Consider the following 25,720-nt stretch of genomic DNA (forward strand, 5'->3'; position numbering starts at 1 on the left):
ATCTGAAAGCAAAGTAATGCAACATTGTGTGTTTTTCTTTCATTATTCTCTTCAAATTCGATGACCAATTGAGCTAAAATGTTCACAAATTTGTTGTATTATGCATATTATTTTGGATACACCAATTGTGAGAACACTGGTCTTTGACAATTTACCAAACGTGTCCAGGGCCTTTAAAGGTATGGGACACTATTGGTAATAACTCCAAATTAGCATACAAACTAACTTTGGTAACAAGCAATGGGTAGAGGTTGATAGTATAAAACATTGTGAGAAACGGCTCCCTCTGAAGTCTTGAGTTTTCCAGAAAGAAGTAATTTTCCACTAAAATATTTTAATTCGATAACGAGACCTCAGAATTCGATTTTGAGGTCCCGAAATCAAGCATCTGAAAGCACAGAGCTTTGTGTGACAATGGTGTTTTTTCTTTCATTATCATCATGCTACTTCAACGACCAATTAGTTCAAGTGTTCACTCAGGTTTGTTATGATACATCAAGTGAGAATACTGGTCTTGACAATTACCAAACGTGTCCAGTGCCTTTAAGTGATGCTTGGATTTCATTGTTGGCTTGCCTGCCTGTAACTAGCTGTACATGATGATTCAGATCGTGTACTAATTCACAACTTCCTGTCACATTAACGCACACAGTAAGTGCATTCGAAATACCTGTTAACGTTCCTTCTTTATAACTGGAACGGGTCGTTTTTACTATTCTCTGACTTTGTTCTGCCAGTAGTAAGAACTTCAATGTCAACATTTTGGTAAGTGTTTATAAGAAGTCAATTGCTCTTGTCTAGTTGCAATAATTGATATTATACGCTCCGGCGAGGGTCGAAGCATCGACGCGTTGCAACTATTGTAACTTATACATTTTGTCTTGCTCTATGTACAGTTCATTCTATACTAGCATTGGTTTAGGCATAGATCAAATTGTTGTATGAGTTTAGGTTGCTCTTTGGGGTAAACCATGGTGCAGTATAGGCATATTAATTTTAAGACACTTTTCCTAAAAGGGTTTGCCCCAAGTGTTCCGGGTACTGTTGGCTGCAGATAGTGCCACATAGTTTTAAAGCAAGTCTCACTGATAATTCAAGCGTATCTCTGCATCTGGAAACCAATGATTTTTAACTGCTAATAGCATACACTTTGAGGTGTGATTATTGTGTTAGTTTAAGAATTGCATATGAACTTAAGTTGATACAAAAACTAAACCAATGACTAGGTCAAGAAAAAACAAAGTGCGGAACAACTGAAAGTAAGTGGTTCTAGGAACAAAAGTGCAAGTCCATGGCTTCACAACTAGATTTCATAAAATAAAAATTCAAACAATTAATTGTAGGAACATTTGTTAATTGGGGAAGTTTATTTGTTTGTTTTACTGCCCCCAGGACTGATTTTGAGGACTCGTTTGTTAAATTCACTCCAAGAGATTGATTAAATAAGAGAATGAAAGTGTAGAGACGAGTTTTTACGCGGCCGTTTAAAAACCGGCAGGGTCGTTGCATGCTGTCTGATAAAAGCCCGAGCCGAAGGCAAGGGCCTTTATCGCACGACAACGACCCTGCAAGGTTTTAAACGAGTCACTACGCTTTTATTCCCATTCATAAATGCCCTTTTGTTAAAAATAGTTTAAAAAAGACAAATATTCGAGGTTTGAAATATGTTTCACAAACTTTGTGAAGAGTCTGTTGCGCGTGGGTTGTGTGTACGCACGCAATTAGAAATAGATTACGCGCTGTTAGCTATGAATTGCGCGTTCCGCGTTATAAACTTGCGCGTACGACACCGACACGCCGAAGCCAGCTTAATTGTTATAAACAGCTCCAGCTGGTCATTATCAAAGGTTTTAACACCCCCATGGACACGCTCTCCACCAATTGGAGTAGAGAAACTGTCTGGGTGTATATGAACTGTTCTTTAATTTGTGTCTGTTCTCTTTTGCAATATTTCAAAGGTACATATATAGGACGTCAATATAGGCTCCCACCATGGGGAGTGCTGCTACTGAGAGTCTGTTATCAGCAGCTATGAGTGGAGAAACAAATAAACTCAGACGATGTATACAACAGGGAGCCAACGTCAATGCTAGGGATATACAATTATTGGTATGTATTTTAACATTTAATGTATACAGCGGGATCTTTAGAATAATATTCATTTCGGTTTTACCCCAAACACTGAAGTGTGTTAAGCAATGTATAGGCCTGCTTTCTCGAGTTCTGTGCAAAAAAAAAATAACAGGCATATATAACTCAGGTGGGATTCAAACCAAAAGACCTTTGCATTTTTAGAGCAGTGTCATACTCTCCTAATGTAAAAGAGTGAATACTTCACTCTCTGGTACGAGTGTCACTCTTTTTGAGTGAATTTTGAATGAATTTCAATCTAAATCGAGTTGAATAACCCACCTTTCACTCCAAAAGAGTTGTCCACCATAATGACTCTTTGCAAGAGTGGTATGGCGGACAAAACAAGTGGTTTTTCAATTTTTTACATTAAAGGAACGTTACAGAATTGGTAAGAAACAAAAATCATGAAGATCACAGATTTACATAAAACTTACATGGTCTAATGATGATGACAGTAAAAAACATCCATTGAAATATTTCTGTCTGAAATGTCATATTTGATGAGAAATAAAACATCTAACTACGCGTTTCGAGTTTATCGCTCAGTGAGCGTTTTATTCATTTTTATCTTGGCATCAAATCAATGCAAAATTTGTAATCGGTTTTCCACTATTCTTTCGTGACCCAGATGGCCGATCGATCTCAAAGGATCTACAGGTTTGTCAGTTTATGTATTTGTGGTGGATTACTTAAAGTGCTTACACTGCCAGCAACTGTTTGGTTTGCAAAAACCAATTCTGTAATGTTCCTTTAAGAGAGTACCAACTAGACCACTGAAACATTGTCAACGTTTATTAATGAGCTCCAGTGACCACCTTAAAATATAGTTCAAGACCCCTTGCTCATAGAGATATCATTTAAATGAATGTCATACAAAGTTTTTAACCAAGTCTGGTGAATTTAAGATTAGTTTTCTTGCCATTGTCAAGAGCATTACAATGTATAGTGTCTGTCAGACAAGGGCCCAATTTCATAGAGCTGCTTCTAAGCACAAAAATTTGCTTTGCATGAAATTTCTTCCTTGATAAAAATAGGATTACCAACCAAACTTCCAAGTATTTTTTCAGGATGTGCAAACAACAGCTGAATACCAGTAACAAGCAATATGCAACAAATGGAAATTGGTTGGTAATCCTGTTTTTAGCAAGAAAGAAATTTCATGCATTTTTTTGTGCTTGGCAGCTCTATGAAATTGGGCCCAGATGTGCTAACCCCAGGAGAGGACATTCATTTGAGGGGACATGGTTGTCTTGTGCATAAAGCGCTCGCCTCTCACCAAGGTGACCCTGGTTCGATACCTGGCCAGGGCCATATATGTGAGTTGAGTTGTGCGTTGGTTCTCTGCTGTGCCACCCACAATGGGTTTTCCGGACCATCAGGTTTTCTTCCCTCGGGAAAAATCAAATACTTTCGATCTCAGGCAGTGCTCCGTGGTTGTGTGGCTGGCTGCCAAAGGGGCCCTTGCTTGCTTGCTTCCTCGAACACGTTGTAGCCGCGCCCTTGGCAATTCGGCTCTTAGCTGCGAGTAAGGATGAGCACCTCCTAAATTATTAAAATGATTATGAACACTCTTACAACAACTCTTACTGACATTACTGGCATGTAAATTAGAAGAACAAAAGGGAAACGATATTCAAAATGATTGAGATTTTGCTTTTCTTTGGTTAAAGTAATACTTTTGATTTGTATATTCAGTTTGCCAGGACTCCATTGCACTATGCTGCTGGTAGTGGCTATGATGCTATCTGTGATATACTAATCCAGGCAGGTGCAGGGGTAAATGCTGTTGACAAGGTATGTGAGTTACTAATATTGGGGTCACACTTGGGTGATGATCCCCCCCCCCCCCCACCTCTCGCAAAAAAAAAATTGTGAAATATCTTTGTTTCGTCTGATGCCCCAGTGGCGTGTCATTGCCTAGCGGTTAAGAGCGTGTCATGGCCAAGCGGTTAAGAGCAAGTGATTCATGCTCTTGTGTTCAGCAGAGTGTGGGTTTGAGTCCCTGTGAGTCGTGACATCTATGTCCTTAAGCAAGATACTTAATCATGATGCGTCGTCCTTCTGATGGGACATAAAGCCGTTGGTCCTGTGTGTTGTGTAACACACGTAAAGAACCCAGTGCACTTATCATAAAGTGGAGGGGGGGGGGGCACGAACATCAATAATGCCATTTGTTGCGCAACTGAAGTTTGGTTGTTTATACACTCTAATAATTCCCAAAACATAATACTTGTTTCTGAACAATGTCAGGTTTTATAACCAGGAATGTTGTGTATGTCTCTGCTGTATATAGAATGGGAGGAGTCCTTTACACTATGCTGCTAAGAGTGATCATGTGCACATCTGTAAAGCCATGCTACAAGTATCGGCATTGCTAGAGCAGACAGATCAGGTACAGTTATATCTCATGAAGTTGAACTAAGAAAACTTAACTACAACATAACTTAAAGGCTGTGGACACTATTGGTAATTACTCAAAATAATTATTAGCATAAAACCTTACTTGTAAAGGAGTAATGGGGAGAGGTTGATAGTATAAAACATTGTGAGAAATGGCTCCCACTGAAGTAACAGAGTTTTCGAGAAAGAAGTTATTTTACACGAATTTGGTTTTGAGACCTTAGATTTGTCTCAAAATCAAGCATCTGAATGCACACAACTTCGTGTGACAGTGGTGTTTTTTCCTTCGTTATTATCTCGCAACTTCGATGACTAATTGAGCTCAAATTATCACAGGTTTGTTATTTTATGCATATGTTGAGATACACCAAGTGAAAAGACTTGTCTTTGACAATTACCAATAGTGTCCAGTGTCTTTAAAGGCAGTGAACACTATTGGTAATTACTCAAAATAATTTTTAGCATAAAAATTTACTTGTAACGAGTAACGAGTAATGGAGAGCTGTTGATAGTATAAAACATTGTGAGAAACGACTCCCTCTACTGAAGTGATAGAGTTTTCGAGAAAGAAGTAATTTTCCACAAATTTGATTTCGAGACCTCAAGTTTAGAATTTAAGGTCTCGAAATCAAGTATCTGAAAGCACACAACTTCATGTGACAAGGGTGTTTTTTTATTTCATTCATATCTCTCAAAGGTTTGTTATTCCATGCATTTGTTGAGATACACCAAGTGGGAAGACTGGTCTTTGACAATTACCAATAGTGTCCATTGTCTTTAAACCTGGCAAATGGATCCAGGTGTCACAGGTTTAAGGCTACAGCTAGGGCTAGATCTGTCAGTGTTGGAAAATAGGCAGACTCAGGCGATTTAGCCGTAGCTGTAGCGGAAGTTTTTCATTGTTGTTTTTTACTTGATGCTATTTTTATAAGAAATATACAATTAAACTAAGATGTTAATGTTGAGTTCATTTTCATTTGTTAGTGCAAGGATTACAATCATGATTGAATGAATGTGTCCCGAGTATAACAACTTAAGCCGTTCCCTTTTGGGATTCAAAAATCTTTTTTTTCCACCCATGCGGGAATGTTTTTAGCCATTAACAAACTATTTTGTTATTGAAACTCAGTTTCGACAGCCATATATAAAGATGCTTTCTTGAATACATTAACAGTTTTTAATGGCACTGCTAAGCTTCTGAAGCACAATATTGTGGCGAAACAGTCGCATGGGGCGCAATTGCTGACCTAGTTCCAGAGCTATCGCCAGCGGTGCCAGGCACATGTACTGTGTGTGCACGACGCGTGATCCCCGCGTGGGGATCACATGGACAGCATGTGCTGACCACAGGCCGTAGCAGTGGGTATTTTTAGGCTACATTTTAGTTGGCTTGGAGGAAAGAACAGATTCAGAGAACAGGTCAGTAATTGCGAACCCAGGGCTCGATTTAAGATTTATGTTAATATGAGAGAAGGAATTAAAGAGAATCATTAAAAGGAGTTAATCATCAAGAGAGAACAGGGAATCAAAATAAACCACTATCATTATCAATGAGATATTTTGCTTGAAAACAGTTATTTCTTTTATTGTGCCAGTTATTATTATTGTAAAGCTGCAGCAAAGACTTTTAGACCGCTCGAGTCGACGTTACAATATTAAGACTGTTGGAAAGCCATAATGGCCGACTATCCAACCACACCAGGGGCCTTTCTCAAACTCTGGCTCGGGCTCAGGCTTCGTGTGCTAATGTTCGTGCAATACACCCTGATCCCCAAAAAAGCAGGTTAGAGGCCCAAGCTGCATTTCCACTGCATGCGCGGCGCACAAGCCTAAGCCTGATGAGAGGAGCCTAGGCTTAGCTTTGAGAAAGGCCCCGGGGGTCGATTTCACAAAGAGTTAGGACTAGTCCAAACAAATTGCATGGGTAGTCCTAAGTTAGGACGAGTAACTGGTCCTAACTCGAGATAAGACTAGTCCTAACTCTTTGTGAAATCCACCCAGGTCTTTATCTCAAACTCAGAAGATAGAACTGTTGCTGGTCGGGCTGATCTGTCCCTTCATTAGAATCAACTGTAAATTAATCAGTTAAATTTTCCACATTGAGTTGTATTTATAATTCATCACATTGTACATTGAATTCGGATTGATTTTGATATTCTGAGGGGTTTGTGAAGTGAGGACCATTAAATTGCAAATGGTGCTACTTCATATTTTACCATTGAATTTTGTATCAATTGGCACAACATTTATTTGGGTTAATATAGTCAGTCACAGGTATGACTGTTGCTGGAAGACTACTATGTTATACAGTTGTACTGATTTTGCTGTGTTTCACCTTAAAGATTTCAATATTCTTGGCCTTGCCTTGCCTCCACACACGTATTTCCCACTAATTTTGTTTCTTTTTCTGTTTTTTTTATATATATATGCATTACATTGTAGTATGGTAATTTGTGGAAATGTGTCTGTGGAAATAAATGTGAATTGAATTGAATTGAACGGAAGTGCATAATAAAGGGTTCCTAAATAATTGTTATCCTCATCTATCCTGATTTAGTTTGGTGATACCCCTTTGTTAACTGCAGCTTCTTGGGGAAGTAGTGGTGTTTGTCAAGCATTGATATCAGCAGGAGCTAATGTCACAGCTAAAAACCAGGTACAGTAACGGCCTGTTTATAGTCAAGCGCGCGATGGTCAAGCGATGGAAATCTTGACGCACGACGAAAATACACAGTTTATAGTCATCGCTGAGGCATATAAACTGTGTTTTCTGGTGACCAAACTGTCCATCACAAATAATTGTGTGAATGAAACTGCTCCCTCTTACCTTACTGAGCTTATCACTCCTTACCAGACTAATCGAACACTTCGTTCCAGCTCAGATACAAGGATTCTCACCAAACCATCTGCCATTGGCTTTTATGCAGCTGCACCAAACCTTTGAAATCAAATCTGCATACTATTTCACTGGCTGATTTCAAAACATCCCTTTAATGGCAGTGGACACTATTGGTAAATTACTCAAAATAACTATCACCATAAAACCTCACTTAGTAACGAGTAATGGAGAGCCGTTGATAGTATAAAACACTGTGAGAAACGGCTCCCTCTACTGAAGTGATAGAGTTTTCGAGAAAGAAGTAATTTTCCATAAAATTTGATTTTGAGACCTCGAGTTTAGAATTTAAGGTCTCGAAATCAAGCATCTGAAAGCACACAACTTTGTGTGACAAGGGTGTTTTTTTCTTTCATAGTTATCTCGCAACTCCGACGACCAATCAAGCTCAAATTTTCACAGGTTTGTTATTTTATGCATATGTTGAGATACACCAAGTGAGAAGACTGGTCTTTGACAATTACCTATAGTTTCCAATGTCTTTAAACTCAGCTTTTCCATACTTGTTTTGCTTATAGGCTATTTGTTTCATTCTCATTTCTTTGTATTGTTAATTGTTTGATTGTTTAGTATTGTTGTAAAGCATTGTTGTATAAATGCTTAGGTTAATATTATAATGTGCTTGATGACTGATTTGTCTTTTACAGCATGGTCATAGTGTTTTACATGAGGCATCAGCTGCTGGCCATGTGGACACTTGTAAGACACTCATTAATGCAGGAGCTAGTCCATTTGCATTGGATCAGGTAACTATTACATCAACAATTCGACCCATTTAAAGGCACTGCACACGTTTGGTAATTACTCAAAATATATATGAGCTTAAAAACTTATTTGTAACAAGCAACGGAGAGCTGTTGATAGTTTAAACGTTGTGAGAAACGACTCCCTCTGAAGTAACAGAGCTTTTGAGAAAGAGGTTATTTCTCACTAAAAAATAATAAAAGACTTTAGGCCAGAAGCCTTTGAAAGCACACTATTTTGTACAACAAGGGTGTTTTTTCTTTCATAATTTTCTTGCAACTTCATTAACCAATTGAGTCCAAATTTTGACAGGCTTGTTATGTCATGCATTTGTTGGGACACACCAAGTGAGAATACTGGTCTTTGACAATTACCAATAGTGTCCACTGTCTATAAAGGAACACGTTGCCTTGGATCGGACGAGTTTCATGCCTTTAAGGTAAACCGTTGGTTTCCCAGATATCACTAAAGAACTGGAGGGATTCCATGCAGGAAGAATAATCGATAATATTGGAATACACAATATGAGAAATTGACACTTTACTACAAAAAAACACAATCACTTAAAGGCACTGGACTCTATTGGTAATAACTCAGAATGAATGTTATAGCATAAAAACTTACTTGGTGATGAGTAATGGAGAGCTGTTGATAGTATAACACATATTGTGAGAAACAGCTCCCTCTCTCACTCAATTATCAAAAGATGTCAGGTCTGAATCCTATTATTAGGCATTAGAAAATATACAAATTTGTACAATAAGGGTGTTTTTCTTGACCAATTGAGTCAAAACTTTCACAGATTTGTTATTTTATGCATGTTGGGATACCCCAAGTGAGAATACTTTTCTTTGACATTTAGGTGTGTGTCCAGTGCCTTTAAAGCACATTCTGAAGAAGGGAATCTTTTTTATGGTTGTTGGAAAACCGTGGAAGTTCTTTTAAAGGCAGTGGACACTATTGCTAATTGTCAAAGGCTAGCCTTCACAGTTCGTGTATCTCAACATGTGCATAAAATAAGAAACCTGTGAAAATTTGAGCTCAATCTGTCATCGAACTGACGAGATAATAATGAAAGAAAAAAACACCCTTGTCACATAAAGTTGTGTGCGTTTAGATGGTTCTAAACCTGAGGTCTCAAAATCAAATTCGTGGAAAATTACTTCTTTCTCGAAAACTATGGCACTTCAGAGGGAGCCGTTTCTCACAATGTTTTATACCATCAACATCTCCCCATTACTCGTCACCAAGTAAGGTTTTATGCTGCTAATTATTTTGAGTAATTACCAATAATGTCCACTGCCTTTAAATCACAACTTTACTTTTAATTGAACTTTTTGTGGGCCAAACAATAAAATTGGATAACAAATGTTTCATTTTCACAGACTGTTTAGCTTATAACTTAAATTAATAATTTCTTTAATTGATGTATTGTGACTGAATAATTGCGCTCTCCCTGTTTTTGGCTGAATCTATTAATACATTTCATTTATTTTCAGTTGTGCAATACACCACTGCACTCTGCAGTTTCCAGTGGTAAAATCAACACATGTCGTATATTACTGGATAAAGGATCAGATGTCAATGCACGTAATAAGGTAAGTGTAACCATTAAATCATGGTTGGAAAGGCTGCAAAACTAACGTCTGGATGAGAGGGGGGGGGCTGGAGTTTTAAAAAATAAATAAATGCCAACACCCCCCCCCCCCTCCAGACTTAACTTAATCCTAAGTAAGAACGAGTAACTCATCCTAACTCGAGATAAAACTCAAGTCTTAACTCTTTGTGAAATCGATCCCTGGTTGTATAGTAGAATGCAATACTTTCCCAATTCTGCTGCTGACCAACAGAGCTTTGGCTCTGTGAACTAGATCGCTCGGCCACAACACACCACAACCCTGTGAAAGCGCTCACATTTTGTTACAGAATTGTTTTTTTACCCATGATCATGGAACATTTGTTTATAAATGTTCTATGCATGTTTAATACTCGTTCCCCTTCATGCTTCATGTACACACACTTTTAAGTTGGTTGAATAGACTAATTGCTATAACTGAACCAATGGATTGCACATACATGTAGTGTCATCATAGAAATAGAACCCGGAGAACGCTGAGCTCGACCACCCTCTGTGTCGTCTGTGGACGCGTCGTACCAATTCCATCATCAATACCATACAATTATCATCGTGTGACACGCGCGTATGGCAAAATGAGAAGATGTCAGGGCACATAGACCATTTCTAGTGTTTTCATTGGTCAATGATGATGTCATTGTATGGCAAAATTGTATGGCAAAATATTTTGCCATACACGCGTTACGAAAATGGTGTGTGCGCGTCCATAAAAATGGTCTCACAACGAAACCGCACGCACAATGAGACACTCAGCGTTCTCCCGGTTCTATTTCTATGAGTGTCATCGACCGCCATTTAAAACTTTGCAAAATACGTGCTGTGCCAACTACCAGCCAATGATAGCCTTTCACACGTACACATTTCAACAAAGATTGATTAGAATTTGAATTAAAATTAGAATTAGAATGTTTTATTGTCGTCCGCATTATAAATATACCGAAATTCAGCTTCCATTGGCATAGTGTGGGTTTGAATCCCGGTCGTGACACTTGTGTCCTTGAGCAGGATACTTTACTATAATTGCTTCTTTTCACCCAGGGGTATAAACGGGTACCTACGAGGGTAGAGGTTGATATTGTGAATGAAAAGCTTTTGGAGTGCCACGGCAGCTCGGGGCTGTATACTCCCTAATGGGAGCTGAGAAAGATTAAAGGGATGTTTATTGGCCCAATGACCAGGGGCCTAATGTAAAGCGCATTGATACGGTTTATTGTGAAATGCGCTATATAAGAATTTGTTATTATAGTAAGAATAAAACAATTATTACACTGTTACAAAGATTAAAAGGACAGAAATATACACACTAAAAATAAGTAAAACATCCACCTAATAAATATGAGCATTATTATTTACAAAGATGGTGGTCAATGACATCATGGGCAATCCATCACTTCTAAGTCTGGTTTACTGATCGAGTATAAGAACTAGAGGGCACACACGCATAGATACGCTTTCCCGGGTGCGGCCATTTTCTTAAGTTAACAAAACAGCATCGCATAGCGAGTATTTATCAACACACACAACGTGTATTTCACATTCATTGCACGTACAAAGTTCATCTTACAAAATAGTGCGTGTGTCTCCTTGTGGTCCTGTTGCATTTTTGCGTGCATTATCACCAGTGCACCCTCTAGTTTTAAAATATTTAACTCTATTGAGTGGTTTCAATTCACAGGATGGTAATACTGCGCTACACATAGCCTGTACACAGGGACATCATCAAATGTGTCAACTACTACTTGACCGAGGTGCTGATATTCTTACTAAGAATCAGGTCGGTAAGGTTTTGTGCAAGGAAACTTATTTGTGGAATTGCATGGTAACGATTTCCCGAGAGAGGTTTGGGGTAACACCTTGTCCCAATTTCATAGAGCTGCTCAGCACACAAATTTGCTGAGCATGAAATTTCTTCCTTGATAAAAACAAGATTACCAACCGAATGTTCATTTGTTGCATATTGCTTGTTACTGGTGTTCGAGCTGTTGTTTGCTTATCACGTGAACATTTGGTTGGTATTCTTGTTTTTTATCAAGGCAAAAATTTCATGCTAAGCAAATTTATGTGGTTAGCAGCAATATGAAATTGGGCCCTTGTCTCACCAATATCTCTTCTTCCTCTGGAACAAGCTTCCTGCAACACTACGTCAAACGTCATCACTGGACATAATCAAGAAAAAAACTGAAAACTCATTTGCGTTGCTAGCTTCTACTGTTTTTCTTCTGTGTGTAGGCGGCTTGATCGGGTTCCCATATACATCTATAAATCCATATAACACCATTTGTGTCCATATACTTGTAGGTAGAAAGTTCTTTTGAGAACTTGTTTTATTCTACTACCACATAGTAGATTTTTCGGAATTCAGGAGACTTTTCAGTTCTGAAAAGAACTGTCCTGCTTTTTAACAACTACCTGGGCTGAATGTAGAATATCGGCTTAAACTTTAGCTTAAGTGGATCGTTATTAACTTCACTACCCCAGGGAGTGAGTTCTTGAATTGGTCTCAATGTTTCGCCTAGCTTGCTCTCTAGTCATTGTCAGGAGACCATTGAGCCACGTATCGATAACTGTCTTGTTTTCAAATAGCTTGGTGATACAGTGTTACATGCAGCAGTAACTAGTGGCAAGCTGGCAACCTGTGCAATCATCCTACAGAATCAAGCTGATATCATGTCAAGAAATAAAGTAAGTACAGAAAGCTTGTACGGGCATTGTTTTAAAGGCAGTGGACACTATTGGTAATTACTCAAAATAGTTATTAGCATAAAACCTTACTTGGTAATGGGGAGAGGTTGATGGTATGAAACATTGTGAGAAACGGCTCCCTTTGAATTAATGTAGGTTTCGAGAAAGAAGTAATTTTCCACGAGTTTGATTTCAAAACCTCAGAATTAGATTTCGAGGTCTCAAAATCAAGCATCAGGAAAGCACACAACTTTGTGTGTCAAGGGTGTTTTTTTCCTATTATTATCTTGCAACTTCGACGACCAATTGAGCTCACATTTTCACAAGTTTGTTATTTAATGCATATGTTGAGATACACCAGGTGAGAAAACTGGTCTTTGACAATTACCAATAGTGTCCAGTGTCTTTAAGATGTTGATGTTGAGCTCATTACCATTCGTTATAGTACCATGATTATACCAAGGTTAAATGAATGAGTCCTGAATGAGATTGGATACCTTTGGTAGTTGTCAAACATCAGTGTCTCAACATATGCACATATTAACCAATCCTTGAAAATTTTGGCTCAATTGGTCATCGAAGTTGCAAGACAAAATAAAAGAAAAACACCCTTGTTACACAAAGTTGTGTGCTTTCAGATAAAAATACTAAAAGACTTCAGGCCTGAAGCCTTTTTAAATTTCTCAAAAACTATGTCACTTCAGAGAAGGCCGTTTCTTATACCATCAACCTCTCCCCATTACTCGTTACCAAGTAAGTTTTTATGACAACGATTATTTTGAGTAATTACCAATAGTGTCCACTGCCTTTAAACTGTACAAACATTTCGACACCCATCAAGCCATCAATGCTTCATGGTTTACTTTTCCCAGGCTGTGTATTCCAGTTTTTATGGTTTATAAGATGTGTATGTTGAGTTACATGGACATAACCTATCAGGGTTTTCGGCGATGTCTCAAAACACTTCCAACTTTTGAAATTAAATTTACACAGGTTAGTTTATTGTATATAATATCTGCATTTAGGATAGATTAAAACAATTGAATGGTTAAAATTTAACCGAGGTAGACCTTTTAGTTCTGGTTTGCAATGAATATGAATTTTGATGAGTGTGTGATTTGCAGTTTCCAAGAACAGGTGGGTGGGGCAGATATTTGACTCCAGAGCATAAAACACAGAGCAGGGAACTAATTATCTAAAAGTTTCTTCAAGACCATTCCTAGGGGACAAACATACTGTGAATTTATATTGTTTATCGTTAAGTCAATGGACAGTATTGGTAATTGTCAACGACCAGCGTTCTCACTTGGTGTATCTCAATTTATGCATAAAATAACAAACCTGTGAAAACTTGAGCTCACTTGGTCGTCGAAGTTTCGAGTTAACTATGAAAGAAAAAACACCCTTATCACACAAAGTTGTGTGCTTTCAGATTCCAAGACCTCAAATTCTAAATCTGAGGTCTCGAAATCAAATTCATGGAAAATTACTTCTTTCTCGAAAACTACTTCACTTCAATGGGAGCTGTTTCTCAGAATGTTTTTTACTATCAACCCCTCCCCATTACTCGTTACCAAGTTAGGTTTTATGCTAATAATTATTTTGAGTACCGGTAATAACCAATAGTGGCCACCGCCTTTAAAGGAACATTACAGAATCGTCATCATCATTATCATCATCATTAGACCGTGTAAGTTTGATTTAAATCTGTGATCTTCACGATTTTGTTTTCTTACCATTTCTTTCGCATCAGGTCTTGCAGGAATCATACCATTTCTTGAAAATAAAAATTAAATCGTTGTTTGATAAATACACAGCAGTTGTTTTCTCAGGCAACTTAAAGAATGTTTTTTTTTTTTTTCTTTTTTAGAATGGTAATTGTGCGTTACATGTAGCAGCTAGTCTCGGCAATGCAGACATATGTCATTTACTCATCACAGCTGGTTGTGATGCTCTACTCATTAATAATGTAAGTCAAGTACCACTCTTCAAAATCACATCAAGTTACTGACACTATTCATATTTATAACACCCTTACCAATATTCTGCCTGTCCATTGGTTTAGAGTGCATCACATGACATGTCTTAGTTTTGCTAGACGACGACTGTGTGATAGTGCATTGGTTTGCCGTGCGCTAGTCCGAAGACTATCACACGGCATGCAGTTCCCAGACGTCTTTTGCATGTACGTGGATGATAAATTAATAGTCTGTAACCATTTCGGATTGCACGATACTACACATGCAGCACAGTAAAAGTTTTTGCAATCTGTATTCGCGTCGTCCGTGGATTGTAGCATTCAGGTCTGTAACTTAATAATAATAGTACAGTATTTAGAAATGTTTGGGGTGTTATAAAACAAATATTGACTGCTTTTACTCGTGCAATGGTTAAAACTATGACTCCCGAGGTGATCCCCGGAGCGTTCTATTTTCCCGAGGCCAAATAGAACGCTCCAGGGATCACCTCGGGAGTCATAGTTTTAACCATAGCACTCGAAGCAGTCAACATTTGTATATTATGTGACGGGGTCGTTAAATCGAAAATTGTGAAACGAACAAGGAACTAGATGTAATAGATGGTTTATTCTGTAAACAACAAAGACACAGACACAGATGTTGATTGCGTCTTCGATACACAAAATAATTACGGACTCGCAAAAAATACAAAGGATGGTATTTTGGTGAGAGGGCGGTAAACCCTAAAATAGGCTACGTCATTGAGTAAACACTACATCACAAGTCTGCTACATCATCAAAGTAAAAGGAAACTAATTGAATGGGGGGGGGTATCCGTACACTCGTCACTTTTTACAAGGAACTTATCTTTTTAAACAATTGTATTGTTATTAATTTCATGTAACTGTCATGAGCGCCTTTGATTTTTGGTTGATTTTGAGGCTGTATTGCTTCTGATTGATAGATTGATTGATTGATTGATTGATTGATTGATTGATTGATTGATTGATTGATTGATTGATTGATTGACTTATTGATTGATTGATTGATTGATTGATTGATTGATTGATTGATTGATTGATTGATTGATTGATTGACTGATTGATTAATTGATTGATTGATTGGTTGATTGATTGATTGATTGATATAATACTCTAGACATTCACCATCTTAAGACCTTGTCACACCCACCTTGATGTTTTAGCCACAGTGTACGCTGACACATAAAAAAATTCCATAAAAAAACGCTTGGGTTTTTTCCCTTAAATTTTGAGCGTATACAAAGTATATTCATAATGAGTTGTCACAATGGAAGAAATGTGGAGTGAATACATTTATAAAGCTCTCCATCATGAAGTTAAATCATCTTAAAGGGAAGGTACACATTTGGTAATTGTCAACTGCTCACTTGGTGTATCCCAACATATGCATGAAATTTTAAACCCCTCTGAAAGTTTGAGCTCAATTGGTCATCTGAGTTGCGAGAAAATGATGACAGAAAAAACACCCTTGTTGCACAAAATTGTGTGCCTTCAGATAGGAATGAAAGACTTCTGGCTAGAAGTCTTTTATTATTTTAGTGATAAATTACCTCTTTCTCAAAATATATGCTAATTCAGAGGGAGTCGTTTTTCACAATGTTTTATGCAATCAACAGCTCTCCAATGCTTGTTACCAAGTCAGTTTTTAAGATAATATTTGTTATGAGTAATTACCAAACGTGTACCTTCCCTTTAAATGCTAAATAGGTATAACACAATGGGGACTCTTGTATAGGCGTTTGCAAAGTGTATAATATGCTCAACTTTAAGTTAAGAACAAAAAGTGACACTAGTATTAACATTCAATTCATGCTGAAGTTAACAGTAAATTGACACTTATTTTGGTATGAACATTCATAAAACTACATTCATAAATATCTCAGACAGTTTCGCTATTCCTATTGGTGGAGATCGCGTCACGTGGGTGTGTAAAAACCTTTGTTTATGACCGGTAAAAAGTGTTAGTTCATGGGCGTGTTTAAACCCGCCGAAGCCTGGTTCTTTACAATTTGCCTCGACTTCGTCTCGGTAAAATTATCAAGAACCAGGCCTCGTTGGGATTAAATCACTAGTTGATAGCCTCTTCACCACACATTGATTCCCTTATAAAAACATGTTTACAATTGTATAGTTTTTACAATTTGAGCTGTTAATATATATATATATATATATATTTTTTTTTTTACTTTTAGAAAATAATGAAGGTATAACTTTATATTTTTCATAGTAAAACCATGAGGACTTCAATCAGAAGTCATGCCAAACCAGAAGAATATATGGACATTTAAAGGAAATGCAAAAGTTTCCTCCCCTCTTTTAAGTGAAAAATGTTGCCTGTGGTTCATGTTTAGAATTTGTTTGATAACCTTTCAAAGCGCACTAATTCAAGTTTATTAAGTAACAAGATAACCTTCAAACTACATTGTCACATTTCATTCAATCAATCAATTACATGTAACATTTATACGGCACTATATTTCTTTGATCATGGCGCCATACATAAGGTGTTGTCAACAGGTGATATTTGAGAATTCAAAAAGTTTAATCAAGACATGTTCGTTTTGTCCACAATCCTAAATACAAAGTTCAATGGTATGGTATTTCTATGTTACATTCAACTTATTTTGATTGTAGTCACAAGTGGTACCTGCTCAACTATCTGTGAGTCAAATATTTGACCACTTATATTCAGTAGGATTTGAAACTTTGCATGGTGGAAATACGATATGGAAAGGTTTGCGGTAACACCATGTAATGACTATCTCTAATGAGTTGGACGATCAGAGCATACTGATCGAAACGTTGAGTTGAAAACAACGGTTCTTTTCAGAACCACCCCAACTCATTAGAGATAGTCATTACAGGGTGTTAACGCAAACCTTTCCATATCACTAATATTCAGTTTATTCACTGCATTCTGTCCTAAAAACTAATACCGCTGCCCCTATTGAATTGGATTGTAGAATTTTTTCACTATTTGAATTATGCAGTCTCTTTGATTTGAGTGTTTGATTACTAATTGCATTATCTTGTCTATACAAACCAGGAGGGTAAGCCACCGAGTGGTCTGCTACCTCGTAAGGCGGGTAAAGCTGCTAAGATCATCACTCAAGCAGAGAAGGTATGAGTCACTTTCTGTTTCAGTTCACAGTGAAAATCGCTCAGCTTTACGTGTAGACTCGGTTACTGGTTTAAACAGTTTGACCATGCAGCCCAACTTACTCGGAGTGTCGTTGTCGTTGTCTTGTAGAGAGTGGATTATTTAATGCATCTTCCACAAGCCCTATTTACCCATTTCACCTGACGTCATCATCAGAATAATCTTGGATGCGCCACTTTGGTGGTCAATGCCGCTTTGGTGTTATTCAGTGAAGTTCGCATTTTTAGGTGACGCGGCGTTTACACGTAAGCCTACTGACCACCAACATGGTGAGCGTGGCATCAGTCGCCTCGTGTGACGCGCGTGCAAGGGGGTCAATAATGCTATATTAATATTGTGATTTTCATGTTACAGAAGCAAAAGTATGACAAGTTAGTCCAAATGGGAACTGTTCCCATTGATGTGGTCAAACTCTTCTTAATTGGTGATCCGAAAGCTGGTAAAACCACACTGCAGAAGGCACTCATCAAGGTAAAGTTGACATCTTTGTACTCTCTTAATGTAAAAGAGTGAAAAATTCACTCTCTTCTCCGAGTGGTGTCATTTTCGCTCTTTTGAGAGTGAAAGTCAATCTGTGTCACTCTTTTTGAGTGAAAGTGGTATGAACTTGAATAAAGAGATGTCTGCCATGGCTCTTTGCAAGAGTGGTATTGGGGACAAAATGAGTGGTTTTTCAATCTTTTACATTAAGATGTAATTATATTACCATCCCCAGGAAAGTGCTGAGTGTTAAAGACACTGGACATTATTGGTAATTGGCAAAGACTAACCTTCTCAGTTGCGAGATAAAAATGAAAGAAAAAAACACCCTTGTCGCACAAAGTTCTGTTTCTTCAGATGCTTGATTTCGAGACCTCAAATTCTAAATCTGAGGTCTCGAATTTAAACTCGTGGAAAATTCCTTCTTTCTCGAAAACTACGTCACTTCAGAGGAAGCTGTTTCTCACAATGTTTTATATTATCAGCCTCTCCCTCCTTACTCACAATCAGGAAAGATTTTATGATAATAAGTATTTTGAGTAATTACCAATAGTGGCCACTTCCTATAAACCAATTGGGCATAACTCAGTTTAATCAGAAGTATTGTATTACTGTCAAACTTGGAAAAAAAACTTCCCAGTCAATCCCATAGTCACATCATTTGACTGTTGTTTTCATTAAAAGGAATTTTGTCAACTTGTTTGAGAAGAAGAAACTGAAATAAGCGTCTTTATAACTAGCATTTTTTGTTCGTTTGAAAAAACAATTGTTAATGGCTTGAGGTTTGGACCCTAGCAGAGTCTAGCAAAGTCTTTCCCAAAGGCTAAATGACAATCATATGTACTTCAACATCTCTTTTTCTAAACTTTATTTTTTGTTTCATCCAGAAGCCTCACTGGTGGTTGCCTGGTAACTGGCAGAATTTACCAAGTGGTTACCATGACTACGAGGCAACGCCAGGGATTGAGCTGAGTAAATGCAATGTACCCGGAGCTGGAACCTTTGCATTCTGGGATTGCGCCGGGCAACTAGAGTATCATGTGACCCATGCTATGTTCCTCGGGGCACAGAACTGTATTTATGTACTTGTGTATGACATCACTAAACAAAACCAGTATGGATCGGTAAGTTGGATATCAGGAATAATAATCACATCATGATGAAAAATAATAATAATAATAATAAAACAATATTTATATAGTGCAATATGTTTTAAAAATTCCACAAAGCACTTAACAGCAAAATGAAAAGCATTAACAGCAAAGTGAAAAGCCAGTAATAGCAAAATGAAAAGCATTAATTAAACAGCAAAATGAAAAGCATGAACAGCAAAATGAAAAGCACTATCTGATGAAGTCAAAGTTGCTCGTCAAAGGTGAAAGCTATGGTTCTCACTCAATTTTTTGAGTTGTCAAATAAGACTTGTTCTTGTTTGTTTGTATCCATATATCACATAATCGGAAAATACATGAGTCAGGTACAAAATGTGACAAATAAAAGGCACCAGGAAAACCCAAGGTTTATACAGACCCTAGTCGCACTTCAATACGCCTCTCTTAATACTTATGCATGACAACATAATTCTTACCCAAAATGAGGCTATGGGCGCACGTTCCCCATCACTTGTAGTGGCTGTGCCCATCGCCTTGTTTTGAGTTAGCATTGTGACGTACCTCATGCATAAATATTAAGAGAGGCGTATAGCTAAATAGGTCAAACTTTTACACAATATCTGCTCTTTGCCCAGTTGAGGGAACAGTTTACATTGTGTTGTCGCCATTCAAGGGGTAACATCACATTTGTTTTTAATATAATAACTAATAAGTTTTACAAAAGTTCAAAGCGCTGTACTGAACTACAAATAAACACAAATTATAATAACTTAGCTTAGCATAAAAGTTAATGAAAGTTTTGGTTGACATAAATGATCGTATTATTATTATTTGTACAAACAGAATAAATGCAAAAAGTAGGCCTTTGTGTTATTCCCATTCTGACTGCAGTTACGAAGATGGTTGGCCTTTGTGAAAGCTGGACATGATTACGCCTACCAGACTAAACCAGACGTTGTTCTTGTTGCTACTCATCTAGATCAACTGACCAGCAACATGGAGGGTAACCAATCAATCAATCAATCATAAATAATTTGTATAGCGCCTACATCAATAGTTTACTTAAAGGCGCTGAGGCACAGAAGAAATAAAAAGGTGTGACAAAGTCAAAGGAACTAAACAGTCTACACGAGCATTATTCAAACAATTATTTGACGAGGTTTGAACATTTAACAGGTTTGGGTTCTTTATGACATGAAACTGGGCTCGAGTATGTCATTCTTTATTTAAAGGCACTGGACACTATTAGTAATTACTCAAAATAGTTGTAGCATAAAAACTGACTTGGTAACTAGGTGCAATGGAGAGCTGTTGATAGTATACAACATTGTGAGAAAAGGCTCCCCTGAAGTAACGTAGTTTTTGAGAAAGGTGTAATTTTTCACTCAAATATTTGAATTGAATTTGAGACCTTAGCTGAGGTCTCAAATTCAAGGCATCTGAAAGCACACAACCTGTACGACAAGGGTGTTTTTTCTTCCATTGTAATCTCACAACTTTGAAGACCAATTGAGCCTAAATGTTTACAGGTTTGTTATTTTATTTATATGTTGAGATACACCAGGTGAGAATACTTGTCTTTGACAAGAACCAATAGTGCCAAGTGCATTTAATGAAATCTGTGTTTGACTTTATTTCTGTCACCATAGGTAAAGCTCTGGCTGCATCAATGCTGAAGCAGATTCAAGCAGAGTTTTCCAATCATCTCAATGTATTGAATGATGTCATCGCTATAAATAGCATGAAGTATGGATCTAAGGCGATGGTTCGACTAAGGGACACACTCGAGTCTCTTGCATCTCGTATTAAGGTAAGGAAAAGTGTCGTTAATAATAATAATAATAATAATAATAATAATAATAATAATAATAATAATAACAACAATAATAATTGTATTGTATTGTATTATGTTTTATTCCAAACTGGACCACACCCCATATCCCTGGGCAGGGCAACAATATTATAAAAACAAAATACATTTAATGAATAATAATAATAAACGGCTTTTATATAACGCCCTTAACCCCAAAAGGGTCCTGAGGCGCTTCACAAAGGTTACAAATATTAAGCAAATACAGACCAATCTAAGGAAAACCAATTTAAGAAAAACAGATTAAAAATGCTTAAGAAAATTACAAACGACCAAAGAAAATTATTAAAAAGTTAAGCAAGTAAGAACAATGCTGGACAATTTAAGATAACAGATTGAAAATGTTGAAGAGAATTAGAAACGACAAAAGTGTTAAAAATATAAACGGACAGTCTCAGAATTGATGAAACACAGGTACATAATGTGTTTGTAATGCGCCAAATCTATCTAAAAAGATGTTCAAGGCGCAGCAGAGACAATGGGCTGAATGAATAAAAACTAGCATTTGCTTTTACTAGCCTTTTACTAAAATCATTATAAATAAAAGTAAGCCTGAATGTGCTAGTAATTGGTCAAACTAGTAAGTAAACGCAAGTTGCTTGAGGGACTCTTCTTATTGAGATGTAAATAAAACTGACCTTTTACTATTGTCCTGTAGCATTTACTTGCAGTTTTACAAGATACTGGGCGGTATAAAGGCCAGCATTGGCAAAAGCTTGATAAGTAAAAGATCAGGTATGAGCATTTGCTCAAATCTTTATAAATAACCTTTTACTGGAAAAACACTGTTTACTTGAACGGATTAGTAATGGCCAGAGAAAAGCACAATAGCGGGGACTTCAGGAGTTTAACATAATGGCTTTTTCAAAAATTAAAAAGAAATTGAATTTACGCAATTGTCAAGTTAAAATTAATAATGAGCCCATACAGCGAGTGACTTATACAAAATTTCTTGGGGGTTTATATTGACGAATGTCTTTCATGGAACATCCATATCAAAGAATTAGAAAACAAAATCTCCAAAAATATTGGTATCATGAGTATATTGAAGTATACACTCCCATCGAGCATTCTGCGTACCTTATATTGTTATTATTCTTTCATACCTATAATAATAATAATAACAATAGCCACCATTTATAAAGCGCAAAAAGCAGCGGCATCGAAGCGCTGTTAACAAACATTAAAAATCTTAAGCAACAAAATAGACAATCTAAAAAATACCTAATGCTACATTAAAAGTTAACAAACAATAAAAGACCATTAACATTTACCTCTCTTATTGTAACATTATCTGGGCCAATACATACAAGTCAAATCTGGATAAGTTGATTAAACTTCAGAAAAAGGCTATTCGCGTTGTATGCAAGGCCTCCTTTCTCAAGCACACCACTCCCTTGTTTAAGAAACATAAGCTATTGTCTCTTAAGAATATAAATGTATTTCAGCAAGACGTTTTTATGTATAAGTTTGTAACGATCAACTTCCTAAATCATTACTCAATCTTTTTGTTTTTGACAGCACCGTACATGATTCCATTACTAGGTCGTCAGCTAAATTACATGTTCCCCTATTTAGATCAACTCTTTCCCAACACACAATTTCTTTTACTGGACCAAAAAACTGAAATAATCTTCTACCACCAATTACTAATTGCCCCTCAATTAGCTCATTTAAATACCGACTAAAAACAGTTTTAATAAATTCCACATATAATTAATTGATTTGCTTTTTTATACTGGTAGTTGGCTTAGCCGTTACTTACCTACCTACTTACTCGTCTATGTTTTCTAATTTGTATTGTTTGTTTAATTGCTGTCCCTTTGTTTACTTCTCATAAATGTTTACTTCTCATAAAAATCTCAAACTTTCGCTTGAATACCCAGTCCGCACTGATGAAATGTCTTCAGTAGTATCTTCTGTATCATTTGAAAGCATAAAATCATCAAATTTTTTCCACCCAAAATCTGAAAAATCGACCCATGCCGGCATCACAGATTTTTGGGGATTTTTGACCAAAAACACAAACTCACAAAATTCTTTAAAAATCTCAAACTTTCGCTAATTTACCCAGTCCGCACTGCTGAAATGTCTTCAGTAGTATCTTCTGTATCTTTTGAAAGCATAAAATCACCGAAATTTTGTTCACCCCAAATCTGAAAAATCGACCCATGCCGTCATCACAGATTTTTTTGGATTTTTGACCAAAAACACAAACTCACAAAATTCTTTAAAAATCTCAAACTTTCGCTAATTTACCCAGTCCGCACTGATATCTTCAGTAGTATCTTCTGTATCATTTGAAAGCATAAAATCACAGAATTTTTTTTCACCCCAAATCTGAAAAATCGACCCATGCCAGCATCACAGATTTTTTTGGATTTTGGACCAAAAACACAAACTCACAAAATTCTTTAAAAATCTCAAACTTTCGCTAATTTACCCAGTCCGCACTGATAAAATGTCTTCAGTAGTATCTTCTGTATCATTTGAAAGCATAAAATTACCGAATTGTTTTTCTCCCCAAATCTGAAAAATCAACCCATGGCGGTGTGGCAGTTTCAGTTATCCGCCGTGTTCAGTTTTCCGGGTGACGTAGTCGGACATATCAACCCGTTGTTCGAACGGTTTTAGCTTTCCGGCGTGTTCAGTTTTCCGGGTGACCTGTCAGATACCGCCGCGAGTACCCTGGCGAGTACTGTAGTTCTCTCAGCAGTGACCCCCAAATTGTTTATATTACGATTCTTTTCTGTGTAGTCACATAATCTCTTGCCCCATCTTTACATGTATTCATGGGTACAACTTTAGGCAGGTCACACTCTGCTTGCATAAAAAACAACTCATATGATCCACGTGTTTGCCGCTAGTTGTACTCGACTTGTGGACGCCGCCATGACAGCTACTGGAGGGTAATGGATGACTCAATTCGGCACTAAAAATGGACTACTTTCGTTTGCTGTGCGCAGGCATCGCATGACGTAATGCTACCGTATTTGGTCATTCGGAAAACTGAACACAGCGGAAAGTTGAAACCGCCACACCGGCATCACAGATTTTTGGGGATTTTTGACCAAAAACACAAACTCACAAAATTCTTTAAAAATCTCACACTTTCTCTAATTTACCCAGTCCTCACTGTTAGAATGTTTTCCGTAGTATCTTCTGTATCATTTGAAAGCATAAAATCAACGAAAGTTTGTTCACCCCGCATCTGAAAAATCGACCCATGCCGACATCACAGATTTTTTGGGATTTTTGACCAAAAACACAAACTCACAAAATTCTTTAAAATTCTCAAACTTATGCTAATATACCCAGTCGGCACTGATGAAATATCATCAGTAGTATCTTCTGCAACATTTGAAAGCATAAAATCACTGGAAATTTGTTTACCCCAAATCTGAAAAATCGATCCATGCCAGCATCACAGATTTTTTGGGATTTTTGACCAAAAGCACAAACTCACAAAATGCTTAATAAATCTCAAACCTTCACTAATATACCCAGTCCACACTGATAAAATATCTTCAGTAGTATCTTCTGTATCATTTGAAAGCATAAAATCACTGAAAATTTGTTCACCCCAAATCTGAAAAATTGACCCATGCCGGCATCACAGATTTTTTTGGATTTTTGACCAAAAACACAAACTCACAAAATTCTTTAAAAATCTCAAACCTTCGCTTATATACCCAGTCTGCACTGATAAAATGTCTTCCGTAGTATCTTTTGTATCTTTTGAAAGCATAAAATCAACAAATCCTTTTCACCCCAAATCTGAAAAATCGACTCATGCCGGTGTCACAGATTTTGGGGGATTTTTGACCAAAAACACAAACTCACAAAATTCTTTAAAAATCTCACACTTTCTCTAATTTACCCAGTCCTCACTGTTAGAATGTCTTCCGTAGTATCTTCTGTATCATTTTAAAGCATAAAATCAACAAAAGTTTGTTCACCCCAATTCTGAAAAATCGACCCATGCCGGCATCACAGATTTTTTGGGATTTTTGACCAAAAACACAAACTCACAAAATTCTTAATAAATCTCAAACTTATGCTAATATACCCAGTCCGCACTGATGAAATATCATCAGTAGTATCTTCTGCAACATTTGAAAGCATAAAATCACTGAAAATTTGTTTACCCCAAATCTGAAAAATCGACCCATGCCAGCATCACAGATTTTTGGGGATTTTTGACCAAAAGCACAAACTCACAAAATGCTTAATAAATCTCAAACCTTCGCTAATATACCCAGTCCACACTGATAAAATATCTTCAGTAGTATCTTCTGTATCATTTGAAAGCATAAAATCACTGAAAATTTGTTCACCCCGAATCTGAAAAATCGACCCATGCCGGCATCACAGATTTTTTTGGATTTTTGACCAAAAACACAAACTCACAAAATTCTTTAAAAATCTCAAACCTTCGCTTATATACCCAGTCCGCACTGATAAAATGTCTTCCGTAGTATCTTCTGTATCTTTTGAAAGCATAAAATCAACAAATCCTTTTCACCCCAAATCTGAAAAATCGACCCATGCCGGCATCACAGATTTTTTTGGATTTTTGACCAAAAACACAAACTCACAAAATTCTTT

General features: G+C 37.0%; 1 protein-coding gene across 4 annotated transcripts in view; it reads left to right on the plus strand.

The window, feature by feature from the left end:
* Nucleotides 1-586: 586 nt before the first annotated feature.
* LOC117301841 (death-associated protein kinase 1-like) overlaps nucleotides 587-25,720 on the plus strand; it is a 47,103-nt gene continuing 21,969 nt past the window's right edge. For 3 of the 4 annotated variants that reach the window (XR_004520352.1, XM_033785834.1, XM_033785835.1), the window contains exons 1-15: nucleotides 587-765; nucleotides 1,959-2,109; nucleotides 3,829-3,927; nucleotides 4,427-4,525; nucleotides 7,091-7,189; nucleotides 8,077-8,175; nucleotides 9,673-9,771; nucleotides 11,485-11,583; nucleotides 12,393-12,491; nucleotides 14,362-14,460; nucleotides 17,537-17,611; nucleotides 18,005-18,121; nucleotides 19,018-19,254; nucleotides 20,134-20,245; nucleotides 20,892-21,052. Coding sequence is in view for 2 of the 4 variants with exons in the window: in XM_033785834.1 (XP_033641725.1) it covers nucleotides 1,993-2,109; nucleotides 3,829-3,927; nucleotides 4,427-4,525; nucleotides 7,091-7,189; nucleotides 8,077-8,175; nucleotides 9,673-9,771; nucleotides 11,485-11,583; nucleotides 12,393-12,491; nucleotides 14,362-14,460; nucleotides 17,537-17,611; nucleotides 18,005-18,121; nucleotides 19,018-19,254; nucleotides 20,134-20,245; nucleotides 20,892-21,052 (1,611 nt within the window). In the remaining 2 variants the exon portion in view is untranslated. Of the gene's footprint in view, nucleotides 766-1,958; nucleotides 2,110-3,828; nucleotides 3,928-4,426; nucleotides 4,526-7,090; nucleotides 7,190-8,076; nucleotides 8,176-9,672; nucleotides 9,772-11,484; nucleotides 11,584-12,392; nucleotides 12,492-14,361; nucleotides 14,461-17,536; nucleotides 17,612-18,004; nucleotides 18,122-19,017; nucleotides 19,255-20,133; nucleotides 20,246-20,891; nucleotides 21,053-25,720 lie in introns of those variants that run through there. The other variant, XR_004520353.1, reaches the window with a different exon arrangement.

This window comes from Asterias rubens, chromosome 17 (assembly GCF_902459465.1).
Source record: "Asterias rubens chromosome 17, eAstRub1.3, whole genome shotgun sequence".
Lineage (NCBI taxonomy): Eukaryota > Metazoa > Echinodermata > Asteroidea > Forcipulatida > Asteriidae > Asterias > Asterias rubens.